The sequence below is a fragment of the Papilio xuthus genome, unplaced genomic scaffold (assembly GCF_000836235.2).
Source record: "Papilio xuthus unplaced genomic scaffold, Pxut_1.1 DF825946.1, whole genome shotgun sequence".
In the NCBI taxonomy this organism is placed as follows: domain Eukaryota; kingdom Metazoa; phylum Arthropoda; class Insecta; order Lepidoptera; family Papilionidae; genus Papilio; species Papilio xuthus.
In genome coordinates this window covers 9655718-9682761 of record NW_013532703.1, presented here as the reverse complement: position 1 = coordinate 9682761, position 27044 = coordinate 9655718, and the positions used below count along the sequence as shown (strand labels likewise).

Below are 27044 nucleotides of genomic sequence, written 5' to 3'. Positions count from 1 at the left end.
TGCCGCGACTCCGCCGAGCGACTGTCTGAGGTGCAGCACGCCGTCAACAACGCGCAGCTGCACAATCTGCTGCAGGCGTATGCCGAGGGCGCGGATCTCGCCGCACCGTTGCCATGCTCGGTATACAATCCGTTACACATTCTTAGTACCGACTATGATACTTTTTACACACTCGTACGGTGAACAATTATTTTATTACACACTAGGGAAAAAATAGTTTTTACACATGTTTCACACTCATAGGCTGTATTACTTAGTTTTTTTTCGAAACGAAAACGCTATAGTATTAACCTTCTAATTCCAGGACGGTGGAGAAACGGCACTCCATCTAGCGATATCACGTGAGCTCGGCGATGGGTCTTGCCTACATATAGTAGACTTCCTGATCCAGAATGGCGGGTCCCAGCTGTTAGACAAGGCGACGACGTCTGGCATGACGGCGCTGCACCTGTGCGCCATGTTTGACAGGACGGAGCCCATGAAACTGCTGCTGAAGGCAGGCGCTGACGTCACGCTGAGAGACAACAGCGGCAGGACTCCGCTCATGCTGGCGCGACAGCTGGGACATCTCGCGTGTCAGGAGTTGGTAAGATATTTTCATAGTAGAAGCTTCAGGTTAGAAGAAAGATGCCTTTAACAGACAGACGAGGGAAATTGTTTTTACAGTCAGTCTGTTTTATTCAGATTAATTTAGAAATTACTTAACCATTTTTTTTAAAACAAGAAACCTATTGCTAGGAATTAGGATGTTTTTCTTGTTATTATTCTGTCACGGGGAAAAGTGGTTCTGTATCTAATACAAAACATAATTTTTATCTTTGATATTAAAATGAAATTACTTCCCTACACTCAAAAACACTCTTCCCTACTTCTTTTTAAATTTGATTAAAAACGTGCTCCTACCAAGTATACGCTCGTTGCCTTTACGACTCAATTAAGTAAATGGTAGCTAAGACTTTAATCCGTTGAATCGAGCAATGAGGATTACCAACTTCATTAACACGATAAAGTCTTTTGAGCGCGTATTAAACGTCTTAACCCTGGTGAAAACATCATTTACGAAAATATGCTACTGGATTTTTTTTTATTGAATAAGTATGAGTTTTTACATTTATACATTATACAATTATTTTAATATGTTTATCGTACTATTTGTCTTTTATCGGATTACAAAGTTAAATAGAGGATATTCAGATATAGAAATTATTTGATAAAAGTAATCTATATATTTAAAAATAAATTGCTGTTTGTTAGTCTGACTTGAACTCGAGGACGGCTGAAAAGATTTATTTTATCTTCGTCTTCAAATGTTCGTTTAGGTCTAGAGAAAAGTCTAGCTTAAAAGTTGTGAATTTTTTTTCATTCCACGCGAACGGAGTCGCGGGCGACAACTAGTAATCACAAATCAAAAACAATCATTAGTTTTTTCGTTCTATTTTATTAATCTTACTTGTATTGCCTAACGCGTTTGTGACTGTTTAATTTCAGTTAGAGAGTGTGGACAAAAGAGAGAAGAGTATTTTCGAGAATATTAACATAGATTGGAATCTGTCACACGACGACGGCTCCACGGACTTCTCAGATGATGACACTGTTATAGACGAGAGGGTTAGTTTGTTTGTCATATCTTTCTAAATTAATTATTTAGACGTAGATTTTTGGTTTAATTCGAAATATATTTTTCTCTTGCATTCCTAACAGGATTTATTACTCAGCTATCTATGTTTAACATACTATAGTGCGAGTCCATTTATTTTTATTATAAATTGACTTATTGCCCTGTTAACTGCACTTATTATAATTATTAAACGTAAAACATCGATGACAATTTTCAGCATAACGGTAGTATAACGCCTGAGAAGAAGTGTCCGCGGTCGCGGCCGCCGTCATACGCGGGCGGTGCTGGTGGTGGGGGCGGGGCCGGGGGCGGAGCGGGGGGCGGGGACTCTCCCGTGCTGCGCTCGCGTTCCTCCACATGCGACTCGTTGCACGCCCCGCCCACGCCCACCACGCTGCCGAGGAAACCTAACGTCTGTGAGTCAAACTTTTACTGCCACACTCCAAATCGTTAAGTAGTTTCCAGTGTAGGTTTGTTGTATGAGAAATTGCGACCAACATAAATTAAGGTTTTCTTCTTGAATGAATTGATTTTTTTGGGTGATGAGTTCATATTTTACTTAAAAATATGGTTTTTCAATGTACTGGATGTATGGTTTTATATGTAAAATATGTTTTACAGATAATATCGGGAGTCTAAAGAAGCGCGCGGCGCCGCTGCCGCCCGCGGTGGCGCTGTCACACGCGCCGCACCCCGCGCATGCGCATCCGCCCCTGCCGCGCTCCACGCCCTCGCCATCCGCAGACAGCACGCGCTCTATACACGGTATCTATACCAGCAAAAGACATGAAAATTGTAGTAATTTGTCCAATTATTAGATGGCAAACAAGCAAATGGCTACCTGGATTTGCAGAAATAAACATACATACACAATTTCCGCGTGGCATATCTTTAGTCCACGAAGGAGGGGACGCACAGAAAGAGAATGTATCCATTTCCTATGCGTCCGTCCGTCAACTAAACTTCCTTTTCCTATTGATCCTTATAAGAAACGAGTGAGATAGGAAAGAACACTAAAATAAGACCTTTATTTAGTTATGATATTTTTTAAACTATTAATGTAATATATTTTCTTGTATGCAGGAGGTCTGGTGAAACATCGTCCGCAGCAGCCGCCGCCGACACCGCCGCCCGTGCTGCACAACGGCGCGCATCATCGGGACGAGCCCACCCCGCCCCCAAGAAAGGTAACGCCCGCTTTATTTATGTACACCTCCCACCAGACAACCGAAACTCGTTGTATTTTTATTATTCGAAGTAATAGTTTTTTACAGCTTTGGAAATAATTATTACTTGGTTGTATAGGTTTTTGTTTTTAACAAAATTGTGTTTTTTTAAACGGTTTAGTATTTTGATATTTTAACACAGTCTCGCAAATATTAGGTTTTAGAAATTTCCGATGACAGAATAAAGTAGCTAAATATAATACTAATGATTTGTTTGATATTGTAAAAAGTAGATTTTTTAACAGTAATTTTCGTAAATAATCTTTTTTTTTTTATATTAAAAATGTTTACATAACTCTGTAATTAAATTGTAATAAATAAAGCGACTAACTAAGGAATGAGTACAAAGTTGTATTTGTTTTTGCTTCAGAAGAAAAATAGATTGCACCTGGAAAAGGCTGTCAATGCGAAACTGAAAAGGGTAAAGATTGTCTGACGAACTTCAGTATACTTGCTTACCCTTGTTTTATTTGACTTCCCCCCACTTTACTTGTTTTAATACAGCCGACGCGTTGTCAAGAGAATATACTGCGACCAAATATTTCTTGATACTTGAAAAAAAAAAATTATATCTCTTGACAATAAATCAAATATAATCGTGCTGTTACTTATAAGACATATTGTTGTCTCTACTTTTTTGTAAAGAGAGAAAGAGAGAATAATATGTTTTTTGTAAGAGTACGTAGCGTAAAATATGCGTACAAAGTTTCAACATATTTTATAATATCAATTGCATGCATCTAATAGTTTAGAGCTTAAATATTATCACAGACCAATAACAAACTAGACAATTTATTACTCTATTTTATAGAATTATCATAGTAGCTTAGTTATTTTATAAACAACGTCTTTGGTTGTAATTTAATATATTTTTGTGAATTAGCTCCCGTAAGTAACTCTATTAACAAATAACACCGAGTGATTTGCATGAGTTTTGAAGTGATTTAAACACAATTGTACATAGACTGTAACGAATAATTATATTTCTTTTTAATTCATATGTCATTCCAATGTAAAGTGATGCATCGAATTAAGATTAATTAATAGTTCTGTAGTTCTTTTCTAAAGTAATATTATTGATATTTTATTAGATTTATAGCATTTACAGCATAGAAATAACTATTTAATTGAAATTTAGATATTTAGTGACAGGAATATTTTTTTAAAGCTTTCAGATTAGTTGAGTAATCTAGCTTTACTTTCAGAATCTCAATATCGTTTACCATCGTGCCACTTCCCTCTTCACAATTCCGTCTTTAATCCAACTTGGGCAGAAAAGTTGTAACATTAGCTGCCTGTGTCTTAATGGTTCTTTACGTGAAAAAAAAATGAGTTGTAGGTATAGTGTGTGACTTGTGTGTGTGTTGCAGGATTGTTCTAGTCAGGACTCATCTCTGGAGCTGTGCGACGTGTCGGATGTGTGCGGGGGCGGGGTCGGGGGCGGGGATGGGCGTGTCGTGGGGCTGGGGGCGGGGCGCGCGCGGCGCAGCGACAGTCGCTCGCTAGATGTCTCTGATGCATCCAGTGTGCACTCGCGCTCCCCATCCACATCCATTACAATGGTCAGTATGGAAAAACTACATTACTTACATACTCCACTGGCGCAGGGCCCAAAGTGGGTCTTGGCCTCCGAAATAAGAGATCGCAAAAGTCGTTTTTCGTAGTATAATAATATTTCATTAAACTATATGTAAATCGCGTGACAATGCAATGATAAAAGCTCGTTTTTATTTTTTTATTTTCTAGTACTTTGAAATCGTAATCTTACTTCTTGCTAATATTATAAATGCGAAATAAAATTAAATTTGGAAGAGATGTAGAACATATAGTCAACTAATTATTATTTTTTTAAATATTTTCGGACGGAGTCGCGTGCGACAGGTAGTGTAATATGTAGTTATCGATTATAGATGGGCGGTGGCATGCGTCGTTGCCGTGCGCTGTACGACTGCTCTGCGGACAACGAGGACGAGCTGTCGTTCCGGGAGGGCGAGGTGATCGTGGTCATCAACGAGCGCACGGAAGACGACGACTGGATGGAGGGCCAGGTGGAGGGCACGGCGCGACGCGGCATGTTCCCCGTCTCTTTCGTACACATGCTGCCGGACTAGGCCGCGACAAGGACGGACAGATCTAGCGCACAATGTGGTCAGTAAAGTGTTCATAGAACTATGTATGGCTTATCTCGTACGAAGGTAATGTTCGGATTAGATTTTAGTAGTCGGAGTTTTAGTATTAACTTCCAAAGAAACACTATCTACTATCTCCTTCGAATTTTTAATATAATAACGATTTTATATGCCGTAGCTGGAATTATAAAAGCTACTAAAAGGAATTGCAGTTAACTTCAAAGCTCACTTGGCCTAAAGCTTTCGGAATTCATTTATGAGCTTATTTACTCTAGCATTGCAACATGTTCTTAAACTTGCTCACTTTTGCATGACATTTTTATGTAAACAAATATCTACATAGTTTTTTTTTACTATTTGACGAAATACAAACAGTATTAACTGGTCCAAATTGAGTAAAAATCACAATATGACCGTAGTAATAGTTATAAAAAATATTTTTATTAAATATTATTGTATTATTAACAATTTTATTTGCATTGTGCAAAATTACAGGCAATTTATTTGATTTGTTCATATAAGTCATGCTAAATAACGTATAGTTACGTTTAGAATCGATACAAGAGATTTGTTGTCGTGTTATTATTGCACTGGTTGATATAGACTTTACTGTTATCACAAAAACAGGGCCTTTGTTATACCGTAGGATTCCACTGCCGTGGTATAATAGTTGTCAAATATCTTATAGGCTTTTAACTTCGCTCGAGTCACTGCATAGAACACAATTTTAAATATAGCGGCGGGAAAGTATTGCGCAGCGCTATGACTTTGAGCCGCCGACATATTTGGAAAGAACTATACTAGCATTGATATATATTGTTATCCCTTTCATTTTCTTTGACAAAACAGAGAGAACAATATATTCGTCTGTGTATCACGGCAGTGAAAGTCTACATGTTGGCGACTGTCAATAGCACAAGTGAAGTGATTATTGTTTTTATACAAGGATTTTAATACTCATCAATTTTATCCACACCAATTTTGGAACATCATTTTCTTGTTGACAATTTTAAATGTTGTAATGATTGGTAGCGTTTTCAATATATGTTGTAAATCTTTTGGCGAGAGTTTTCAGATATATTTACTTTCAATGGTATTTGTAAGTTAATTTAAGAATAAATGTTTTAGTAAAGTTACTTGCAAATCAATTTCGGTCTCAGAAACTCACGGTTAGTTGTTCAGTGCAATATAGATTGGGAGAGACAAGAGTAGACTTGTTTTGAAAACTCTCGCCAAATGGATTATGGCTTTGTTGACACTGAGTTTGGCCAGTAGTTCCGTCCCTTTCTGGGTACATACTGGGATATATTGATTTCATATGTTTATAGTTTTGATATGAATTTATTTTTAAAACGCACGCGGAATTCGAAACACAGTATGTGTACAATTTCTTGAAGAAAAAAAAACGCTAGGCGTATAAAAGCAAACACGCTTCGGCTTAAAAAATAAAAATTTTGACTAAAGCATATTTGCTTTTATACTCCTCTCTTATAAATTAACAATTCTTTCTTAGTAGATGTTTGTCATGGCTTAGCGGTGAATCTGGCTCAATTATTTGGAGAAAAAATATGTCAAAAATGATAAGGTTTATTGGAATAAAAAGAATTTGGAAATAAAATTTATTAAAGTATGTTCACAAAGTGATCGTGAAGACAGCGGTGTACAGTCAGCGTCAGATGAAAGCATGCAAAATATAATAAGACACACAAAAATTTGACAACGCTTTCACGCCAAAATAAGTAACTAATTAAGAAATTATTCAAAATCAAAATTAATTATGAAGTTATTATTATTTTTGGACATAAAAAAATACTAAGATTGTAATAATTATTTATTTTATTTGACGCTGACTGTACAAGTCTGTGCAGCTCATTTAATTTGCCAAAAAAATATATGTGATCTGTAGAGAAAGATATATTATATTCGCGACATAGTATCGGACCAGTGACCGTGTTGTTGTCTTGTTCTCGTAGTCGGTATCGCCGTGTCTTAGATTGTTGGTACGTTTGACGCTAGCCGAGAGTCACCTTTGACTGCGCACAGCTGCGGATATCTTCATATGAATGTTGAGGTTGAATTGGCGGGAACCTTAACCCGAGTACAGTAAGCGACTACAAATATTGCACATAGATCTTCAGAAAGAGACATCAGATTTGTATAGCGTGGTCTCTGTCGCACACGACTGATTTTTACTCACTGACCTTTATAAATGGACTGGCTATACGACGTGGTTTTTTGTGCGTATTTGATTTTCGCCATATTGATTTAGATTCGAACTAATAACATAGATAGAATTAACTGTCACGTAACATTAGCAGGGGCGTTTAAATCTGAACGTAGTAAAAGCTGTTATTTTCAAGCCTTCGCCTATCCAATTATATAGGATCAGTGTTTTTACTGCATTGTGCGATATGGGTGATGTTCTATTAATCAGTATTCTCTTTTTAAAAATCAATTTGTTTTGCTTATAGACGCTTGCTGTACTATCTCTAGTTTTTGTAACATGGACCAAAGATATTTGTATTGTAATTATCCCCAAAAATATGAAAATCTGCAGCTTTAGATAATATTTATTTATGTAGCGGTCTGAATTGATCGTATACGTGGTCCAAGGTCGCTCTCGGGCGAGCGTTTGAATCTTGTTATAAATGTTAAATTTTATCACTTTCACAATTTTAAATAGTAGAATAACTTCGTACGCAATAATCTTAGCGGAATAGCAATAGCGTTGAAGTCAGTAGATCGAAGAATTTCTTGTAATTATATTGTGTCGGTTACACATAGTCGAGGTATAATGTGATTCATATTACAACGTCAAGAACATTCCCTTTACTTGTAATTGAGTTTTTGTGTATATTAAGATTCCTTTGTATTCATAGATAATAAGTAATGCCTACGTATGTTATAGTTACCTATATTAACGCGCGCGTTGCCATAATTTAGTATTAACTGGAAGTAATTAAAAAAAAAATGCTTTCAGTATTCACAACTAGCCATTTACGTTCCCTTTGTAATGTTGAAAACCATAAACAATTATTTTTTATATTTTTGCGTTAAGTTACTAAAAATATATTAATTTGTAAATAAATGATTTTATCTGTTGTAATATAATTTAATTTATTTTGAATTAAGGAAAAGTGCGATAAAAATTTTATTATCACAAACTTTCTAATTCAAACTTCCATATTGAAATCATTTTGTATTTATTGAACGTTTTAATTTATGATAAAATGTGATGATAATATTTTAATGCCATTTTAGTTGTCAGTATGTCATATATTAAGATTGTATGTAACCAAATGAAGCTAATGAGAGTAAGATGTTTTATTCTGTATTGTAGTATATCTGAAAATATGGAGTTGTAGTTGAAAAAAATTTTTCTATTGTGTATTATCTGAATGAAAATCTGTATGAATTTATTAATACATCAATTCGATGTCTTAATTCAATTTGTTTCATTTTTTCCCATATAATAAACATAAATTTATTTATAATAGCAACCCTGGCAAAAGTCTAGTTAGGGTACCTAAAAGCAGTCATTTGGAGTCACTCGGAATTAATGGCCAAAATGACGCTTTTCTGCTTTTCAAGAAAATCAAGAAGAAAGATTGGAAAAAGAGAGGAAATGCATTCAAAGTTCTAGGTCACGTCTGCGTACTGCAGTTGACGATAACATTAACCAGTCTAATTTTGATATATATGGTTAGGAAAGAAGTAGAATTTCGATAATGAGAGACGTATAAAATTACAAAAATACCGTTAAAGTTGAATGATAATAAAGTTCTTCGGAAAAATACGATTTCAAAAATTAAAAAAAGTTAGCCATAGTGAACCATGTTTATGGTTTGTTTTGATGTCAATGTCAATTGATTTTGACAGTTGTCATTGTCTGTTTCTTATCAGCTGAGTGTCATTTTCATTTTCGTATTTTATTTGATTCGATTATTTTGTAATTAATTTTACGTTTTACAGTTTATTAAATAGAGGTTTTTGAGTTATTAGTTAGTTATATGTTTTGTATTGATTTGTCACAGTGTACATATTGTTACATTTTAAAAATTATCTAAAGTAATTAAGAGAATCGCGCATATCATATGGATATTAAGCAAATAAATAACTCCTTCTATCACATACGTCTTATCATTTAAAAAACAACATATTTTTAATAAAGATAGATAATTGCATTGAAGGTTATTGATAACAACAGTAAATAAATTGATCAATTTACATAGTTTGACATACGTATCTGTTAAATGTAAATATTTTAACTACTTTTAAATTAAAATGTCTTCCCGTAAAAGAGTGTTTGATTTACTAAGAACAATAAATGTTGCATCGTAAGTACTTTTGTCGCTTATTAAGTACAATTTGAACTTTTCTAATTCATTATTTACACTAAAACATTATGATTACACAATAGGATGTGTCCAGTCTGAGGTCAACAGTTATTATTAAACTTTGCTATGTCAAGGTTTCGGTGATATAATATTTCGAAGTTTTAGAGTTATAAAAAATATTTATTGCATTATATTCTTTGCATATATTGAAGAAAGTGCTACTACTTAATAATTTTTGTACATACATTTTTGGTATCATCCTACTTATAAATGTTTTAATAATTCCCACAAGTAATGAAACCTCATAAAACACTATGAGACCAGGCATATGTAAAATCTATGGCAGTACCACCTACAAAGTTCAGGAGGCACATATCAGTTTGCATGTTGGTTTATGCAAACTGTGCATTCTCTAGAGAAATGATTAACTAGTCATTTTATTACAAATTAATTATTAAATATGTATATAATGTTTAAAGGAACTCTAAGCCTAGAATTTTTGAGGTACTATAAATCCCAGAAAAGATTTTCATTAGCCACATTTATTCAAATTATAAGATTTAGGACAGCTATTAAATCTATAAATGTAGTGTAAACATTAATATACAATAAAATTAAAACTTGCAACAACCACTTGGTTGTTCTCCATATTGACTTATATATTGTTAAACATAGGTTATGTTGTTTAAAATCTGAGGAAATTATCAGTATTAAGTATAAACAGTGCACAGAATTAAATCTTCAAACATAGGAATTGTAAAGAGACAAAAGATTTTCTAAGGCAAAATAAAAATTCGTCATACTCTGAGAGTGGATATTTACCTACTTCACATTATTTACTTTTTGCTCTTACTTTTATTAGTTGTCAATGTCCAGCGCACGGCTACCGAGGGAATGTTCAAGTTTCAAACACTACTCCTAGTAAGGATTATGCTTTTGAGGTAAGGCTGTTCTCACATCGAGGATTGCATGCATTACCGAGATTCTTTAATAATTTCGTTACATCAGTAAAAAATAAAAAACAATACATTTCAGATAAAATGTTCGACTGTACGCTATGGGTTAGGTGTGACTCAGGAAGTTGGGATGGACTTGGTTAATTTGGGCGCCAAAAGTGTTTGTGTTATGACGGACCCTAATGTAGTATCTTTGAGTCCAATGAAAGCAGTTCTGGATTCTCTTGTTAGGAATGGGATAAGTTACAGTGTTTATGACAAAGTTCGTGTGGAACCTACAGACACAAGGTATGTTTATACAGGAAGAGAAAATACCTCTGTTCGATAACCTCAACTGGTAATAACAATAAACAAAGTGTTTTTTAATTTTAGTTTGAAACATGCAATAGATTTCGCAAAGCGCGGCAACTTCGACAGCTACGTGGCGGTGGGGGGCGGTTCCGTGATGGACACGTGCAAGGCTGCCAACCTTTACGCCTGCAACCCAGACGCCGACTTCCTGGACTACGTCAACCAGCCAGTAGGCAAAGGCAAAACCACCACGGAGCCACTGAAGCCTGTCATTGCAAGTCAGTTGTGTTTTTAACACAAGATCGCTGTCAGATTCTGTCAAGGACTTATAGATTAATGTAATTTTTCAGTACCAACAACTAGTGGAACGGGTAGTGAGACGACGGGAATGAGTATATTCGATTACGAAGAGATAAAGGCAAAGACAGGTATCGCACACAGCGCCCTACGTCCGCTACTGGCTCTGATAGATCCACTGCACACACGAAGTGTACCACAAACAGTCGCAAATTTTGCGGGTTTTGATATCTTCTGTCATGCTTTGGAGAGTTTTACAGCTATACCTTATACAGAACGAGGACCTGCTCCGTCTAATCCCGCTCTGCGACCTGTCTATCAGGGCAGTAACCCTATATCGGATGTGTGGGCTAGATTCTGTCTTCAGGTATGTCTAAGATACTGTAATTTTATGCTGGTTTTTTATAAGTAACTTGAAATAATTCATTCACGTATGTCTTATGGTGTTGCAGTGTCTTAACAAATACTTCGAACGGTCAGTATACAACGCGGAAGATATAGAGGCACGTTCAAGTATGCACTTAGCCGCCACCATGGCTGGCGTTGGCATCGGCAACGCTGGCGTACATCTCTGCCACGGACTTGCCTATCCCATCGCGGGGAATGTCAAAGATTACGTCCCGAAGGACTACGGGTAAATAGAATAATTGTGGAGTCTATTTCAAGTTTCTTAAGTAGTTATTAATAAGTTTTTCATGCCAGTTAATGTGGGAGTAAAAAACTATTCTTCACCCGAATGCAACTTTTGAATTGCTGATTCTATGTTTTAAAATCAAACTTGAAAGTTGATTTACTTCTTGCATTCAAAATTGTTGTTCCATCGTTAAAAGTATTATGGAAATGTTTACCAGTACAGAGCCAATGATACCGCACGGTTTAGCGGTCGTACTAACTGCGCCATCGGTATTCCGCTTCACCGCAGCGAGTGACCCCGACAAGCATCTAGAGGCGGCGGCCATATTGGGTGCTGACGTCACAGGCAAGAAGCAAGCCGATGCCGGGCGAGTCCTCTCCGATACTATATTGAAATATATGGATATTATGAAAGTAGAGAACGGCTTGAACGCGATAGGATACTCTGCACAAGATATACCGCAGCTAGTGAAGGGAGCTCTACCGCAGGTAATTTGAACCGTCCAGCTTTTTGTTTTTAATTTAAGTCGCCAATTTTTTGTTTAGATATGTATGTTTAACAGAAAAATGCTTAGGTCGTTGCTAAACTAGGGATTCTTTCCTTTGTTCTACGCCACTTAACATCAGCTTGGATTATGGTCAAAGAAGGACCATCAATTAATTGATTATATCATTAGAAAGAATAAAATAGTTAATATATCACACAAATGCCATAAAACAGGCTATTTTTTAGCAACGATTCACTGAGCAATATTAAAAAAAATGTGATTTAATTTACTATTTATTAAATAATACTACAGAGTTAAATATACCAAATATGTAACATTCTAATCATTATTATTATTGCAATTTGGGCACTTACAAACTATTCAATAATAGTAAAAGAAAATTACCAATCGACAAATTTTTGATCAAAGAGTACATAAAGAGAAATAAAAGAATGTAGTTAAATCGACACGACCTTATCGCATTCAGCGGGGATACGTGCGTATTGATTGTTATAAAATATTAATTTGGGTTTATGTATCTGCTCCTATAATAAAAAAAAACAATATTTTCGTCTTAAAACCCAGTGAAAATGGTCCTACATAAGTAAAAAAAATTAATAAATGTAAACTGTCAGAGAATTGAAGTGAAACAATGTTTTTTTTTTATATTTTCAGCATCGTTTGTTAAAGATTGCTCCGATCCCGCAATCTGAAGAGGATTTATCAAAAATTCTCGAAGACTCGCTGACGCTTTACTAATTATTTACACAGATGGGTACACGGTATATTATTGCAAATGTTTATCCCATATGCTAAACATTTAATAAAAGAATTCACAATTTAGAGTGTAGTTTTTAATAATTTTAAGTACATAAAATGAACCTATCAACTAATTTGTATAATATATAATTATGTATATCTTAAATTAATTTGTTTTAATTTGACTTCATTTGTTACTTTCTTCATTATTATCAAATAAGAAAAGCGCTAGGTGGAAAGAAAAGGTTACCGCGACATTGTTCGAGAATGATCGTAAGAGTACAGAAGGCACTCAAAATATGCACACTCGTTAGATATGCATCTGTTCGTGACTAGCGCTTACATCTATCACTTACTGCTTATTTTAAAGTTAACGCAGTTAATTTTATTGTATTTACTGTAATATTAGTTTGTACCGAGGCTCAGACCGCTTCGGGCACGATGTTGCTGTGGTGGAAGGGACTACTCTCATACGACATGTTGGCAGCGTTGACGGTTACGTTGTGCAGCGGCGCATAGCGGCTCAGCTTGGGCGTCCGCGGGCCCGTCAGGTCCTCCGTCAGCTGCTGGTACACCAGACCGCAGTCCTTCTTGGTGCGGCCGGGGTGGCTCATCGCTGCGATTATGGCACTGTTATATCTGATCTGCTTGCTCTTCTTGCTGCACATCATCATGACCACCTTGGCGATGACAACCAGCAGCAGCAGCGCACCCAGCACCGCGATGAGGATGGGCCACAAGTAGCCGTAGCGGCCGTGCTCCTCCGTGCCGTACGGTTGTACTTCTACATCAGGCTCGAGTTCATCGTACATGTTGTCATTTTCGAGCAGTTTGATGTCGATCTTAATTTTCTCGGTCTGTGTCTGTTCAGTGGACACCGGTTTGTACGTGCTGGGCGTCGACGCGGGCTTCTCGATGAGCTTCACTTTAAGGTCGACGTCGCCATCCTCGTAGTCCTCGCCGGAATCGTCCTCCTCGTCATCTTCATCCTCTTCCTCATCGTCAGCCTCGTCGTCCGCGTCGTTGCTGTCGTCGTCCGCGTTTTCTTTGGCGTTATCTTCGTTTACCACGGTATCGTCGGCAAGCTTTCCATCGTCGAGGGTGTCTTTCAAATCGAAGTTTCCTTCGGCGTCCTTGTCGATTCTCTCCCATATTTCTTCGTCGGATACTGGTGGTAGAGGTTCGACGGGATGAGTTATTGCGGTGCCGCAAGTTTTCTTCGTGAGGAACTCCCAACTGTACGAACCGTCCTCGTCCTTCGCGTCTTTAGCTAAGTTAGCGATATTGCCAGAGTTAGTGTTGGGTGACACTTTGCGGTTACTGAGCCAAGTCATTAGGTTTTCAAAGTCGCGACTGCAAGCCAGAGGATTGTTGCCGATGTCTAGAGTGCGAAGTTTGTTCAAGCTGTCCAGCTCGGTTTGTTTGATCTCGGTGATGCGATTGTGCGAAACGTTCAAGAAGCTCAAGTTATTGAGAAGTGTAGTCGGAAGGTTCTTTTCCATCTTCCAGAGAGATGTTAACTCAGCATGGCTCATATCGAGCGTAGTCAAAATGGGTGTAAAAACAAAGATTTCAGCTGATAGAACCTTCAATGGATTACCTTGAAGATTAAGCTTTCCTAGATCCTTGTTTTTCTCGAAAACTTTAATCTCTAACGTGGTGAGTTTATTGTAAGCAAGGTTAATATCGACTAATCTTGGGCATCGCGAAAATACCTCGGTGCTAATGGATTTAATATTATTACCGGAAAGATTAATCTGGGATAAAGCCGTGAATGTCTTTAACGAGTCATTTTCAATTTCTTCAAGTCCACAGTTGGATGCATCGAACAAATAAATGTTGAACTGTTCCGCGGAACAATTGAATCCTTCCGCTGGCAAATGCTTTAATCTGGGATTGTTTGAAATTTTAAATATGTCAAGCTCAATATTTTCTTTGATAAGATATCCGGAAATGAAGTCTAAATCGTTGTAAGAAAGGTCCAAGTAATTAAGTTCCACCAGCTTGTGGAATGCTTGGTTATGAATTTTCTCAATGCTGTTACCGCTTAAATTGAGATTTGCTATATAAGTCATGCCGTTGAACATGGAAGGCCCAATAAATTTAATATTGGTCTGACCGGCGTTCAGAGTGAGTAGGTCTGAAATTTGTAGACCGTAGACGGAGGCAATTGGATTCCTTTGAATATGGAGTGTTGCCAGCTCTGTATTTTCGGAAAATATATCTTCCGGAAGAGATTTAATGTTGTTGTCACTCAAATCGAGCTCCTCCAAGTCTAGCAGCTTCTTGAAAGTGTTCGCGTCCATGTCGGAGAGGTTGTTACCAGCTACATTAAGGTACATAAGGCCCGGCATGTTTTTAAATGTACTATCGGTAATATATTTCATGTTGCAGTAAGAAACATCGAGTTCTTGAACAGACGATGCGTTAAGAAAATAGTCATGGGAACCCGCTTCGGGGAATTTTAATTGGTTGTTCGAAAGCGTTAACAGTAACAACTTTTTGTTGTTTGCGAAGGTTTCCGGGTGTAAAGTTTTTAGTTTGTTATTGGACAAGTTGACCGCGTACAGCTCGTGCAGGCCATGGAAAGCGTTGGAGCCCACAAACCCAATGGTGCTGTTTACAATCTTGATGGTCGCAATTTGGTGGAGACCGAGCTTCTTGAAAATAAAATCGTCAAGATTAATGGGGAAAGTGGGATCGGCATTTTCAATCACAAGATCAGTGATGTCGTCGCCGAATTTTTGCGTGCCAATTTCGAGACGGTTGCACTTGGCTATCCTGTATCCTTGGGATACAGTGCATATGCAATCTCTGGGACAGGGCCTGTCTTCGCTGAACAACACCTCTTGATCTTCGGCAGAATCGTAGTCCTCATATTGGAAAATAGTGTCGGTGGCCATCTCGGCCTTTATGGCCGTTTTGTTTAAAGGCTCGCTGACGGCTAGCGCGCACGCCGCCAGGAGAAGCAGCAACTCCCGGGACCTCGCCCCCATGTCGTAGCGAACTCTGGAATCAGAAAAAGCAACAGTTTATACCTCCGAATAAGTACAATCGGAAAATGTTGCATAATTTACGAAACTTGACCGTTATTTCTAAATAACAGTTCTGAACAATGGTGTTTTCAAATTTCTTTGTTTCTTTTAGAAGGTGACGTCACGTATTAACAATAGGTAAACAGTTTGAAAATGAAAACAAAGTATAAGAAACTAGTACAACCGTACATAAAAGCATGCAGATGACGCACGTGTTGTAATTACACAAAAGCTTATGGTAGTAAAGTAAACAAAATAATCCATTTTTTAATTTGTTTACAAGGCACTTTCCCAATTTACAGGATTCAATAATGTTTCCGCATTACACCCGAATTAATTTCTGGCCGCACTTCCAAATTTATATACAAAAAACAAAACAAAACCAAATTAATATATTCAGTAAATTCCCTTATAACATATCCATCAAGTAAATCATTTACTTATCTCTTTAAATGTAACATTGAACTCGCATAAATAGTAAAGACTAACCTATTTTCAATTTAGTGTTACTAATTAAGTGTTTTGCGTGGCAGATGTATGCGTAGCTTTGTTCTAGTGAAATTTTATCTGCGCATTGTCCATCTGCCGACGCGTCATGACTTCGCGAACACGTGATATCGTTTAAACATTTGATCTCAGTACAGAGCTTAATTCAGATCTATTTAGCGCAAAAACCGAGACCGAGACGATGCCCTTGCAGTACATAATTGTCGTCCTCTAGCTCCGCCTGTCGACCTTAAAAGGAGAATATTTCCACGCAACTCGATTTCACAACAAGTCGCGACATCTTTATTTGCATGATAATCGTTTGAGTAAATTCTCCGATCCTCGACATAGGATACTAAAAACAATTTATCCACATGAATTCAATAGTGTTGTATTTGTACATGTATGTACTTTATGATCCTAGCAGTGGGTTTCCACGGCCATGACACTTATATCAATACATATTGTCATCTCTTAAATTCTCTTTAACAAAACAAAGACAACAGCATGTATTAAGACCGAATTATATATTCTGATAAAGGTGGTAAAATCATTACACAACACATCGAGTTAGACTTTTAATATAGAAAGTTACAGTACTTTCTCGGTTCGGTTAGAGCGAGACGGTTGATTCGCAGTTGAATTTATCGAGGCAAGGGATCGAATATTTATCGCAAGATAAAGGCAGGAGTACACAAAAGGTAATACGGTATGTTGTTTGTAGAGACGCGCGACGAATACGAGTGGTACTTAACACGGTGCCTATTATTGCCAGAATGTCGCACTGTCGATGTCAAAACTGGTTTCCATACGTTTTGTCCGTTTAACTTAAATGTCAATATTTAAACAATAGACTATTGTCCTTTTTAATAATGCAGCATGTTTACAATTTATGATACTTATTTTATTATGTTATCTTCAATTTTGTAATAAAAAAAACCAAGACAAATTTGAGCCATTTGATCAGTCAGGCGGTTCATGGATGTTTCACGAAACCACTTTTGTATTGATTAATTACCTACGTACAGTAATACTTTAAGCTACTGTTATTAACAGAGAATTATAACTACAATCAAACTACGAGTTAAAACAGAATAAATGCTTACATTTGTTCCGATTAAACATTGAATTTCATATAATCTATTGTCAGTTTTAGAGTGTTTACAATTAGAGATTCACTTCGTTATATTAAGCTATTAAAAGATGTTTAAAAAGAAAATATAATAGATACATGTAACTGCTATTACCTGAGTACAAGATCTTTAGCTAGAACTAGTACATCTGTACATCAACGATCGTGTAAAGACCGACTGATTAGATTAGATATGCGGAGCTGCGACGTCTGATAACATATACAGTCGGAACGACAAAAAATTCCATTTGTTATGAATGTTTACCAAGCATTTGTACCAGGGGGTCATTAATATGTAATTAGTGGTTTTTTTTGCGTTCTTTGTTGCATATTTTAAAAACGGTTGATATTTAGTAATAATAATTAATATTATTATCTTAACGCTTACTTAATTATCGATAGTTAACGTTCTAAGTGTAAGATATTTTAATGTCTATAAAAATATTTTATTTTATTTATATGAAGAGCATCTAACAATGTTGTAGTTTTAAACACTATTTGGTCTGATTGTAATTAATAATTAGGTACTGAACTACATTACAAAGCAATGTAAACTTATACATAGCTGTCGCCCGCAGCTCTGCCCACGGGGAACTGAAAAAACTTAATTAGTAGCTTATGTCTTCTTCTAGATTATGTTCTATATCGATGCCAAATATTATGGAAATCCTTTGAGCCGTTCTTAAGATATCTTCTAACAAACATCCATCTAAACATTCGTTTTTATAATACTAGTAATATATGTTGTATTGACATTCAATAACGATTTATTTCTGTCATTCTTGTCTGTCACCAGATGTTGTACGCTAACGTATGGGTATATTATTGATTAACATTGTAATACTGATTGGGGCGGAATACAATACTAAATCGAACACGCGGCGTTGCGTTGCGATGAATAATAATACTGGCTTAGATGAATTATTTAGTACTTTGCATACAATCGCGCCGGGGGCCCACAATGACGACAGCGCGTGCAAATATGTTTATCGTATTCAATCCAAAACATTTCCTAATAAATCACATTTTTTACGATGCTATAAATATTAACCTACTTTTAAAAATAAATCATCAACTGCTAAGTACATTTTGGTAGTTTTCTATTGTCATTTTCAAGTTATATTCCATAAATTTCAGTTCATTCCAGTTTGAAGTGCGTAACAGATTTAAAAACACAACTCGAAATCTCTTAACAGTGTTTCATTTCCTCAAGAGATCGTGACTTGTAACTTATTGAATGAATATTGTCTATAAGGCGGTAAAAGTAAGCAATACACTGTTTGTTCTAAACATTACTTAAGGGTCCGTGAGAAAGACTGATGTTACTTTCCTAACGATTATCATTTCCATGTTGAACGAGACGTGTGAAACTAGCCGTAGTAATAATAAGAGTTGTATGTTTGTAGCAATTATTTCCAATAGATTGGTTGAAAATTATCAATAATACTCACCAATGTCCTTGTTCAGCCGCCCAGTAACACTTTGGATTGAAACCTGCAAACAAACAAAGCTATTGTTACTCATTGCATATTTGCATACGTGATGTTACAGTTCAGTCATTTACAACTCAAAGGACATGAAAAAAGAATACGTTTAATTCATAAGTGCATAGGTTAAATTGAAACAACATGTCTGGTTGATTTCGGTAATCTTTTTTTTACTAATTTTGAAGGATGTTTGACATACTTGAATGTAGGAAACAGCCTCAATCAAAGAGACTCATAATAAAAGTGAAACGATTCCACCAACAGCTGCTCGGGTCAGTGGCCATATTTCCGCTATAGTCGTGTGCCAGTTGCGGTATCGATTTTGCATTCGCACAATGTATCGATAAATAGGAACACCCGCGGATTATTGCCAACGAAGCGTGTCGATACGCCGGCGAGCGCCGAGGCGTGGCCAGACCACTGCCGCAAGTACCAAGACTGGTTCTGATGCGACCCGCGACCGGCTTACGTTGTAAAGTATCAAGAATTATGAGTTACTTTGCTACTTACTTAAAAGATTTGCTTCGTATATCGACTTTTGTACAATCAATACGCAGATGTAAGTAAGCCAGGTAGTCATTACATGCGTAAGTACTAGATAAGCAACTTCATTAAGTTGTTTATTGAATAAATCTCATATTAATGAGATACGCATAAAAGATTACAAAATAAATTCTTATGTATACAGACTTTGTAACGTTTTTTCTACAGACATGTGATGAACTGACCTATTAAGTATTATCAGAACTTAATAGTCGATAAGCGTCGATGGGATCGACAGACATTAGCGTCGAACTAGGATCTCCTTGAATGTGTAGGAAGGTCGTTAAATCTGCGCGGCTTGAATAATAATGCGGTGCAGCCCGTGCCGGCGCGCGACACTACACCTCGGCGCCATTCCTATAGTGCTGTCACACTTCTATCGATGATTCAAAGCATCGATGAATATTCACGCATATTTTTTTTAAATAAACGCAATGCCCTATGCGATCTCCATAGACCTTTGCGACTTAACGCTAATGTTAGACAGGGTATGATTACGGTCACAAAACGTTTAACCAAGATTCGAATACTAGATTTGAGATATTTTTAATAACATGACACGGTTTTTTATCTAACTGCAAAATTTTGCCTTTAAGCATACCCAAATGTCAGTTATTCTTCGACTTCCAATATCTAATGTTTTACTGCTTTGTGCATGGTTACTTTGAATATTATTTTGCATAATATGAATTGCCAAATATGTACGGATACAATTTAATACCACACTGCAATCAAGATTGTATTGGTCTGAGTATTGATAGCTCTGCATTGCAAATACTCGTCTAACTGTCAGTAACGGAATTTCGACACAAGTCGCGATTGATTTAGGCTTGCATTATTCATTATACTTCGGAAGTAGGTATATTTATAGTGATCTCTTATACTATTGAACAATTTCGTCACTTTCAAAGAATTAGTGACGTATCATGACCTTAAGGGAAAGAAAATAACATTTCTTTAAGCGGAAAGAATTACTTTACAATAAATGGTTGTATAGACTATAAAAAATCTGCTGTAGTAACGCTCGGTTTGTTCGATTCAAAAGACGAAGTGTTACTTTGCGGAAAACCGTCACAAGTACTAAATGCCTTGTATTTGAGAAGCTATTTAGTTTTTCAGTGCGCACTCATCCATAGTGAGGGGTCGGGGCTTACACTTTTACACCTGTACTGAGCAGCGTATCCTTTGACATGTTTTGACGTATGAATGACAATTCATGAGATAGAAACAGACCGATGTCTGTCTGACCGATTGTGCGATACAATAGTTATATACGATGCACTAAATCACAAGTATTTCCTATTTTATATATTCGAGAGAATAGCCTACACTTTTCACCTACTTTTGCGAAATATTCATAGATATCGGAAAGAGTAATTGATGGATCTAAAAACAGAATATAAGTCAAAAATGGGATCATGCATCTACTAGGATCGATCATTCTCCTGACTACACAGTACTATACTTTTATTATGACTGAACTATCAAATAAGAAGAGATAATTGGTGAATGAACGAATTGATGAATACAAGTTCATTGAACGAAGAGTTGTAGCTTCATTACCCAGTAACAACCTACCAACAATACCCTTTATTAAGATTACAATGTAAAGTGCGAGACGTAAGTGGAAATTTTCTTAAAAGATGAAAGTTGTCACAATGAGATTGTATATCGGATACGTGATACAATGTGCAAGTCAAAGACAGATAAATAGATTACTGTAGAGAGTTCGATCATATAAATAAAGTTATTTACATAAATCTTACTAATATTATAAAAGCGAATGTTTACATGGATGGATGGATGGATGGATGTTTGTTTGAAGGTATCTCCGGAACGGCTGAAAGGATCTCGATAAAATTTGACATACATAAAAGATAGTCTGGAAGAATACATAGGCTATTAATTATCCTTTTTGCTATTCCGCGCGAACGGAGTCGCAGGCGACCGCTAGACATTTATATATAACAAACACTTAATAAGAGAGAAAATAATAGACAAAGTTACTTTCCTGTGCCTTTTAAAATTATTATAATATATGAACGTAATAATGTTATGATGGCAACCAAAGCTATCTCAAGGAATCAACTGAACTCAAAAACAAGCATGATGATTCTTTAAAAACGTACTAACATGTGTAAAACTAGTCATTGGTGGGGTCCACAGCGGGCATCATTGTAATGTAAACTGTTTAATTGGAGCGCTCTATTTATACTTTGGTTTAAACCAAATACCCATTAGAGACGTTTGGTACGTGCTCGCTCGTTGTTCTTGTATGTTTGTTTGATATTACAACGTTTGTATGTGTAAATGTTGGTGGAACATTCGCCAGAATTGAAAATATACGCGCAACTTTTACTGAACGTATTTCGTTTGCCGATGATGTATTCATAGCTTTAAAATCGTGCGAACAATAAAAACTATTAGAGTTTTATGTTTGATAAAAAACGAACAAAATTTGGGTTGCCTATGTAAAGAATTTAAAATGAATTATCTACTAAAGATGCCATTAAATTGGAAGCATAAGTCATAATTCGATTAATTACTTGTACTATGTATTTTTAGGTAAAATTTAAAGGTGACTTATTAAATATACATGGATATTCTCATCGCGTTTTCTCAGAACATATCCAAGAAATAATTAAATTTGGGAATAGTGAGGTTAAATCTTTAAGCCGTAAATGAACATTTGTTAAACGTTTTGAAACACAAAAAAAAGTGATCATTCAAGTAGACTAATTCGATTCCTCCGATAGCCCTGAACCAGAAAAAAAGGTAGAATAAAATGTCAAAAATACTTTTAAACCAAAGATAACGATGTTTTCGCTTTGTTGTGGTTCTTTCTTTTGAATTCGTATTAAAATAAAGCTTAAAGTCGCATACGTTACCTTCTAACACCTGTCACCAACGTCCCGTAAATTTGTTTTTGCGGTAAGAAACCAAATAATGTAGTTTTTCGGCTTTATCATGTTACAGACGGCGGCCACCTGGCCCTGGCATATTATTAATAATGTTTATGCATAATTATTTGGCGTCGGTATCGTTTGTTGTCTAGCATATTCGTTGAAAGCAATTATTTAGATAGTATATTAACACCATGACGCGCGCCATCCTGACTAAATATTAAGTTTGAAGCCCTCACATTTTTTTTTTGATATTTCCTTGTTTTTAATAACTGTAGTCGATAGTTTTAGTGGCAGGTGTGTACATGGCTGAAGGAAAGTGCTTGTTCACGTCTCGACATTGCGATACCAAGATTTCTTATCTTTTGGTTTGCAAATGTGTTGTTGCGAGGCTCCTCCATTTCAATTCATGCTGCGTAGACGTGTTTGCATTTTAAGTTTGTTTTTGTCATATCTCGCTACTCTCTTTAACTAAAATTTTTATTAGCTATTTTGAGTCTACTTGTATTGTGGTTGTGGATGGGAAGACAGACAAACATATGATAACTAAAAAAAACCCGTATTTTAGAAAATATAAGTGAAGAAATCGGTAAAACAAACAAGAAAAATTTACTTTATATTATTAGGTTAAGGATTAAAAGGCTTGACCCTAACAAAATTAGACCAAGGAGAACTAAAGAAACAAAAATGGTTCGTAGTTTGACGTCAAAATAAATGACAGCTGTCACTCTGTGACGTCAGCAATACTTATAGAGCGATATTAATTACTGCATTGTTCTTATTTATGGTATTTTGACGATAATATTTGAACAACATTTTTATTTAATACGAAATAGCACGGTTAACATTTATATAAATCTACTATCCGTTGCCCGCGACTCCGCCTGCGTGAAATTAAAAAAAAATACTTAATCTATGCCAAATTTTAGCGAGATCCGTAGAACCGCTCCATTTATAATATTAGGAAAGTTTGTCAAAATCACTTGATAATAACATAAATTCAAAGAATGACAATATTACTCGCATGTTGCAAAGATATTTTAAATGTTTACAACACGGAATACTTGAGTCGTCTAATATATCGTCGTTTTTGTTGAGGTCATTGTTAAATTTACATGTATCGTTAAAAACAACTTAGTGAATCAGACGCAGGTCAATTAATATTGTCATTAAATCTTGTTGGTTTCGTCTTCACAATGTAAGAAATATTGAGAAATAAAAGGAAAATAATCGTTAATTTTAAGTATGTCAAACAATATGCGGTGAAGGCTAAAATGATAAAACTTCTATAACGTTTGTCAAAACATAATTTAACTAATTTAAATTGTAATTTATTATTGAGCAAGTTGATGGCATAGAAATAAACCTATAATAATTGTCATATTTATAATTACCAATAACTGCTAAGCGGAATTTAAAAAAAAATCTTAATTAGTAGCCTATATGTTCTTTTAAACTATGTTTGACATCTATGCCAAATATGAGCAACATCTATACAGCCGTAATGGAAATGGCTTCTTACAAACACATATAATAATATTCCTCGGATGAAAACAAAAGTTTTTGATACAGATTTTTCGTAAAAAATCCTATCATTACTTTGTAGAGTTTTTCCAATGACATTTAACACGTTAACTGCCAGAATGATTTTTCGAAAAACGATTTTTTTTTAAATTTTGTCCAATACAATTGGATGAGGCCTTGCGGGTCACGCTGTATAACAACAATTCGATTAAAAAGCGTTCGACAAGCCACAGCGAGGTATTGAATGGAAGTATGGCTTGTCGGACACATAGTCCGACAGGACCTGATTGAAAATTTAGCTTGTCGGACATATAGTCCGACATGGCAGCTAACGTGTTAAACTTTTAAATTCTATTTCAGTACACCATATGAGTCATCTGTTTGATAAAAGTCATCCGGAACGAACACTTTTGTGCAAACAAATTAAGAAGTGAAATTAAATCTCCCGTAGCCTGTTACTGGACTGTTGTCGTGGATATTACTTTTGCCAGTACAATACTGTCATAATGACATTAAAAAGCAGTTCGAGATATTACAGGAAAAGGCTTTTAAAATTTAACAATATAACGAGTGTGAAAGAGACAACTACAGCAATATCAAGTTAATTGATGATGTTGCTTTTATTGCGGAATTAAAACTTTCCATTGCAATTTCATTTAACGTATTTAAATATACTGCAATTAACATAAAAATTACTGCGTTACATATACACCACATAAGTGTTTTGAATTTTAAATCGCATATACATATTGATAGTATAAATTGCATTCAAACTAAATCGACACAAAACACTTTTAATAATATCATGGCTTACGTTAGGGTTTTATATGTACGAAGTATAAGTTTAAGTTTTACTAGAAACTAGACTTTTTATCTCTAAATCTGACCGGTGTACAAACTTGATGAATCCTTATGTTAATTTAATGGAAATAATTAAGGCGAGTTGACCAGGTGGGTCAATGCAGACTTACGCCGTGGACTGCGAGGCTACCAGTCTGACGAGTTCGCTCGCAGCTTGCCTCCGCCGCCTGCGACCGGTGCGATAAGAAAAATTATTGAATTTCCGCCACCACACCATCATACTTAATTCATTTACGTCTTTAATATTATATCTTCAGTATATTAATGGATAGATTTGTATTTTAAATTGTATGCAACGGTGTTACTAAATAAATCTTACTGATATCGTTAATGCGAATGTTTGGATGGATCCATATTTGTTAGAAGGTATCTCCAGAACACCACCATGGATCTTGCTGTAATTTGGCATTGTTGTCGAACACAGCCTGGAAGACGACGTAGGCTACTAATTAAGTTTTGTTTTCGCGCGGACGGAGTTGCGGGCGACAACTAGTCCTATTAAAACTAAGACATACTATATCTACTAACTTTCTTATGTCACACTTATTTCTCGCTACATTTTGATAAAGATAAAAAAGGCTTAAAATAACGTATACAAATATGTGAGAAACTTGAACTGTAACGTTCTCAGATCGAGTGCAATCGTAAAGTGGGATTAGAGTCCTAAATACTAGAGTGGGGTCTAATGTGTAGCGTTATTACTCGCCAATTACGTATCGAGGTCAGTTGCTATTGGAACTCTGACTTCCTGCCGTTGGATCGCATTCGCATTATTCGTTATTTTGCATTGCTATTTATTTATGAGTAACGCTATTGTAACAAATGGCCGACTTACCCAAACGGTTTGGTGCCATTGTGGTTACAAATGATAGGATGATACTAAGACCAGTTAGTAGTTAAGTATATAATGTATAAATTTGGCGGCATTTATTGTACATTTACGAGCATTTTCAGAGGTATTGTGCTAGTAAATGGCATGGCATCATAAATCGCGGGCCATGAAGCGACAAAGCACGCGCGGCTGCCCGCGACCCCACCGATAGTGTAAGCCAACGGGACATTGACCCATTTCGAATAGGTTAAATATCTTTATGAGGCGCGGGACTGATGTTTGTTTGTTCGGAGGTAATTTAGAACGTACCACGTCTGTTGATTAGAAAAGTGTTTGTCGTCGAAATAACTCTGTAATGTTACATTCCTTTTGGTGCTTAAAACCTTTAATATATATGACAATAAAATTCACGTTAAAATAAGAAAAGAATTTTTTACGTTACAGATGTATTCGTGTTTTACATTATATTGTTTTTATTTAGTTATTTAAGAGTTAATAAACAACGCTATTTGGGTCTATAAAGTTAGATAGACATTTTAATTTATAGTTGTGGAAGAAGTGAACTCTTGGTTTAAAATTCAATCTGAATAATAACTAATGAATTCTGTAACCACAAACATCTAGATATAATGGAATATGCAGTAAGATTGATCTTACATTGCAAGATGAAGGTCCGATAAAGCATTTCGCAAGCCGCGCCGCCGCCGTGCGGAATGAATTCGCGTCGTGTGTTCGTTCCAACGCGTTATTAAACATACGAACTTTATTACATTTTAATGATCCTTTAGTTAAGTTTATCGTAACACTATTTGCGACGGTTGGACGATTGAAGGAATTCATTTTATGAATGCGTGTTCTTTATATTATAAAATAATCCAAACCGTTGTGGTGATCCTTGGCTTGTTTGATTGTATTTATATTTCAACAGAGTTTAAAGAGGTCGGAAGACGAAGTATCAGGTTCAAAAGATGAAATATTTAAACATTTTGTGCATGTACTTATCGCGTGGTTCAGTTCAGTTAGATGTGTTGGCTAAGCGCAATTACGGATCTAATATTCAAATTGTTGATTTTAAAATATTTGCATTCGCATAGCAGACAAATTAACTTTACGTATTTGACCATAAAATAGTTGATACATTTAACGAATTTAACGATTTTAAATTATTCCAAAAAGTAATATGCCACTGAATATTTATATGGTTATTCAAAAACAATTTCAATATTATTTTAATGTAAAGTATTACATTATGATTTACAATTCCACCTTACTTATTTAAAAGTCATAAAATCTATTCATTTTTTTCACAATGTAGTTCACACAATTACGTAATTCGTCGGCCAAATAACAAAATTGCGAACTAGTATTATTATTTTATGGAGCGTCGGTGGCTCAGTGGTCAAGCACTTGACTTGCAATCTGCAGGTCCTGGGTTCGAATCCCGCCATGTACCAATGTGTTTTTCGATTTTCCGATTTACATATGTACATTTATCCGACGTTCTTAC

At 35.8% G+C, this 27044-nt stretch overlaps 3 protein-coding genes across 4 annotated transcripts in view; 2 read left to right on the top strand and 1 right to left on the bottom strand.

Annotated features, from left to right (window-relative positions):
• The window catches only part of Asap (ArfGAP domain of ASAP), a 29448-nt gene extending 24045 nt beyond the window's left edge, over positions 1 to 5403 (top strand). The window contains exons 8-16 of the mRNA XM_013320293.1: positions 2 to 120; positions 305 to 586; positions 1489 to 1608; positions 1836 to 2034; positions 2240 to 2383; positions 2702 to 2805; positions 3215 to 3265; positions 4215 to 4406; positions 4755 to 5403. Coding sequence (XP_013175747.1) covers positions 2 to 120; positions 305 to 586; positions 1489 to 1608; positions 1836 to 2034; positions 2240 to 2383; positions 2702 to 2805; positions 3215 to 3265; positions 4215 to 4406; positions 4755 to 4955 — 1412 coding nt within the window. The 3' untranslated portion in view covers positions 4956 to 5403. The remainder of the gene's footprint in view (position 1; positions 121 to 304; positions 587 to 1488; positions 1609 to 1835; positions 2035 to 2239; positions 2384 to 2701; positions 2806 to 3214; positions 3266 to 4214; positions 4407 to 4754) is intronic.
• A 3648-nt stretch (positions 5404 to 9051) lies between these two features.
• T3dh (Type III alcohol dehydrogenase) lies at positions 9052 to 12818 on the top strand. The gene is made up of 8 exons (XM_013320789.1): positions 9052 to 9310; positions 10173 to 10251; positions 10346 to 10554; positions 10639 to 10835; positions 10908 to 11221; positions 11307 to 11488; positions 11706 to 11976; positions 12651 to 12818. The coding sequence occupies exons 1-8, from the start codon at positions 9258 to 9260 to the stop codon at positions 12732 to 12734; spliced, it is 1389 nt and encodes a 462-aa protein (XP_013176243.1). The 5' UTR covers positions 9052 to 9257; the 3' UTR covers positions 12735 to 12818.
• Gp150 (leucine-rich repeat domain-containing glycoprotein 150) overlaps positions 12814 to 27044 on the bottom strand; it is a 31678-nt gene continuing 17447 nt past the window's right edge. For both annotated transcript variants that reach the window (XM_013320787.1, XM_013320788.1), the window contains exons 2-3: positions 18839 to 18881; positions 12814 to 15743 (exon numbers count right to left, since the gene is read on the bottom strand). In XM_013320787.1, the coding sequence (XP_013176241.1) occupies positions 13157 to 15730 (2574 nt within the window). In that variant the 5' untranslated portion in view covers positions 15731 to 15743; positions 18839 to 18881 and the 3' untranslated portion in view covers positions 12814 to 13156. The remainder of the gene's footprint in view (positions 15744 to 18838; positions 18882 to 27044) is intronic.

What these genes read in the sequence shown, in the direction of transcription:
- T3dh (XM_013320789.1), top strand. Translation starts at nt 9,258, where the DNA reads ATGTCTTCCCGTAAAAGAGTGTTTGATTTACTAAGAACAATAAATGTT. An exon ending in AGAACAATAAATGTTGCATC is followed by an intron (nt 9,311 to 10,172) that starts GTAAGTACTTTT and finishes TACTTTTATTAG; the next exon opens with TTGTCAATGTCCAGCGCACG. An exon ending in ACTGAAGCCTGTCATTGCAA is followed by an intron (nt 10,836 to 10,907) that starts GTCAGTTGTGTT and finishes GTAATTTTTCAG; the next exon opens with TACCAACAACTAGTGGAACG.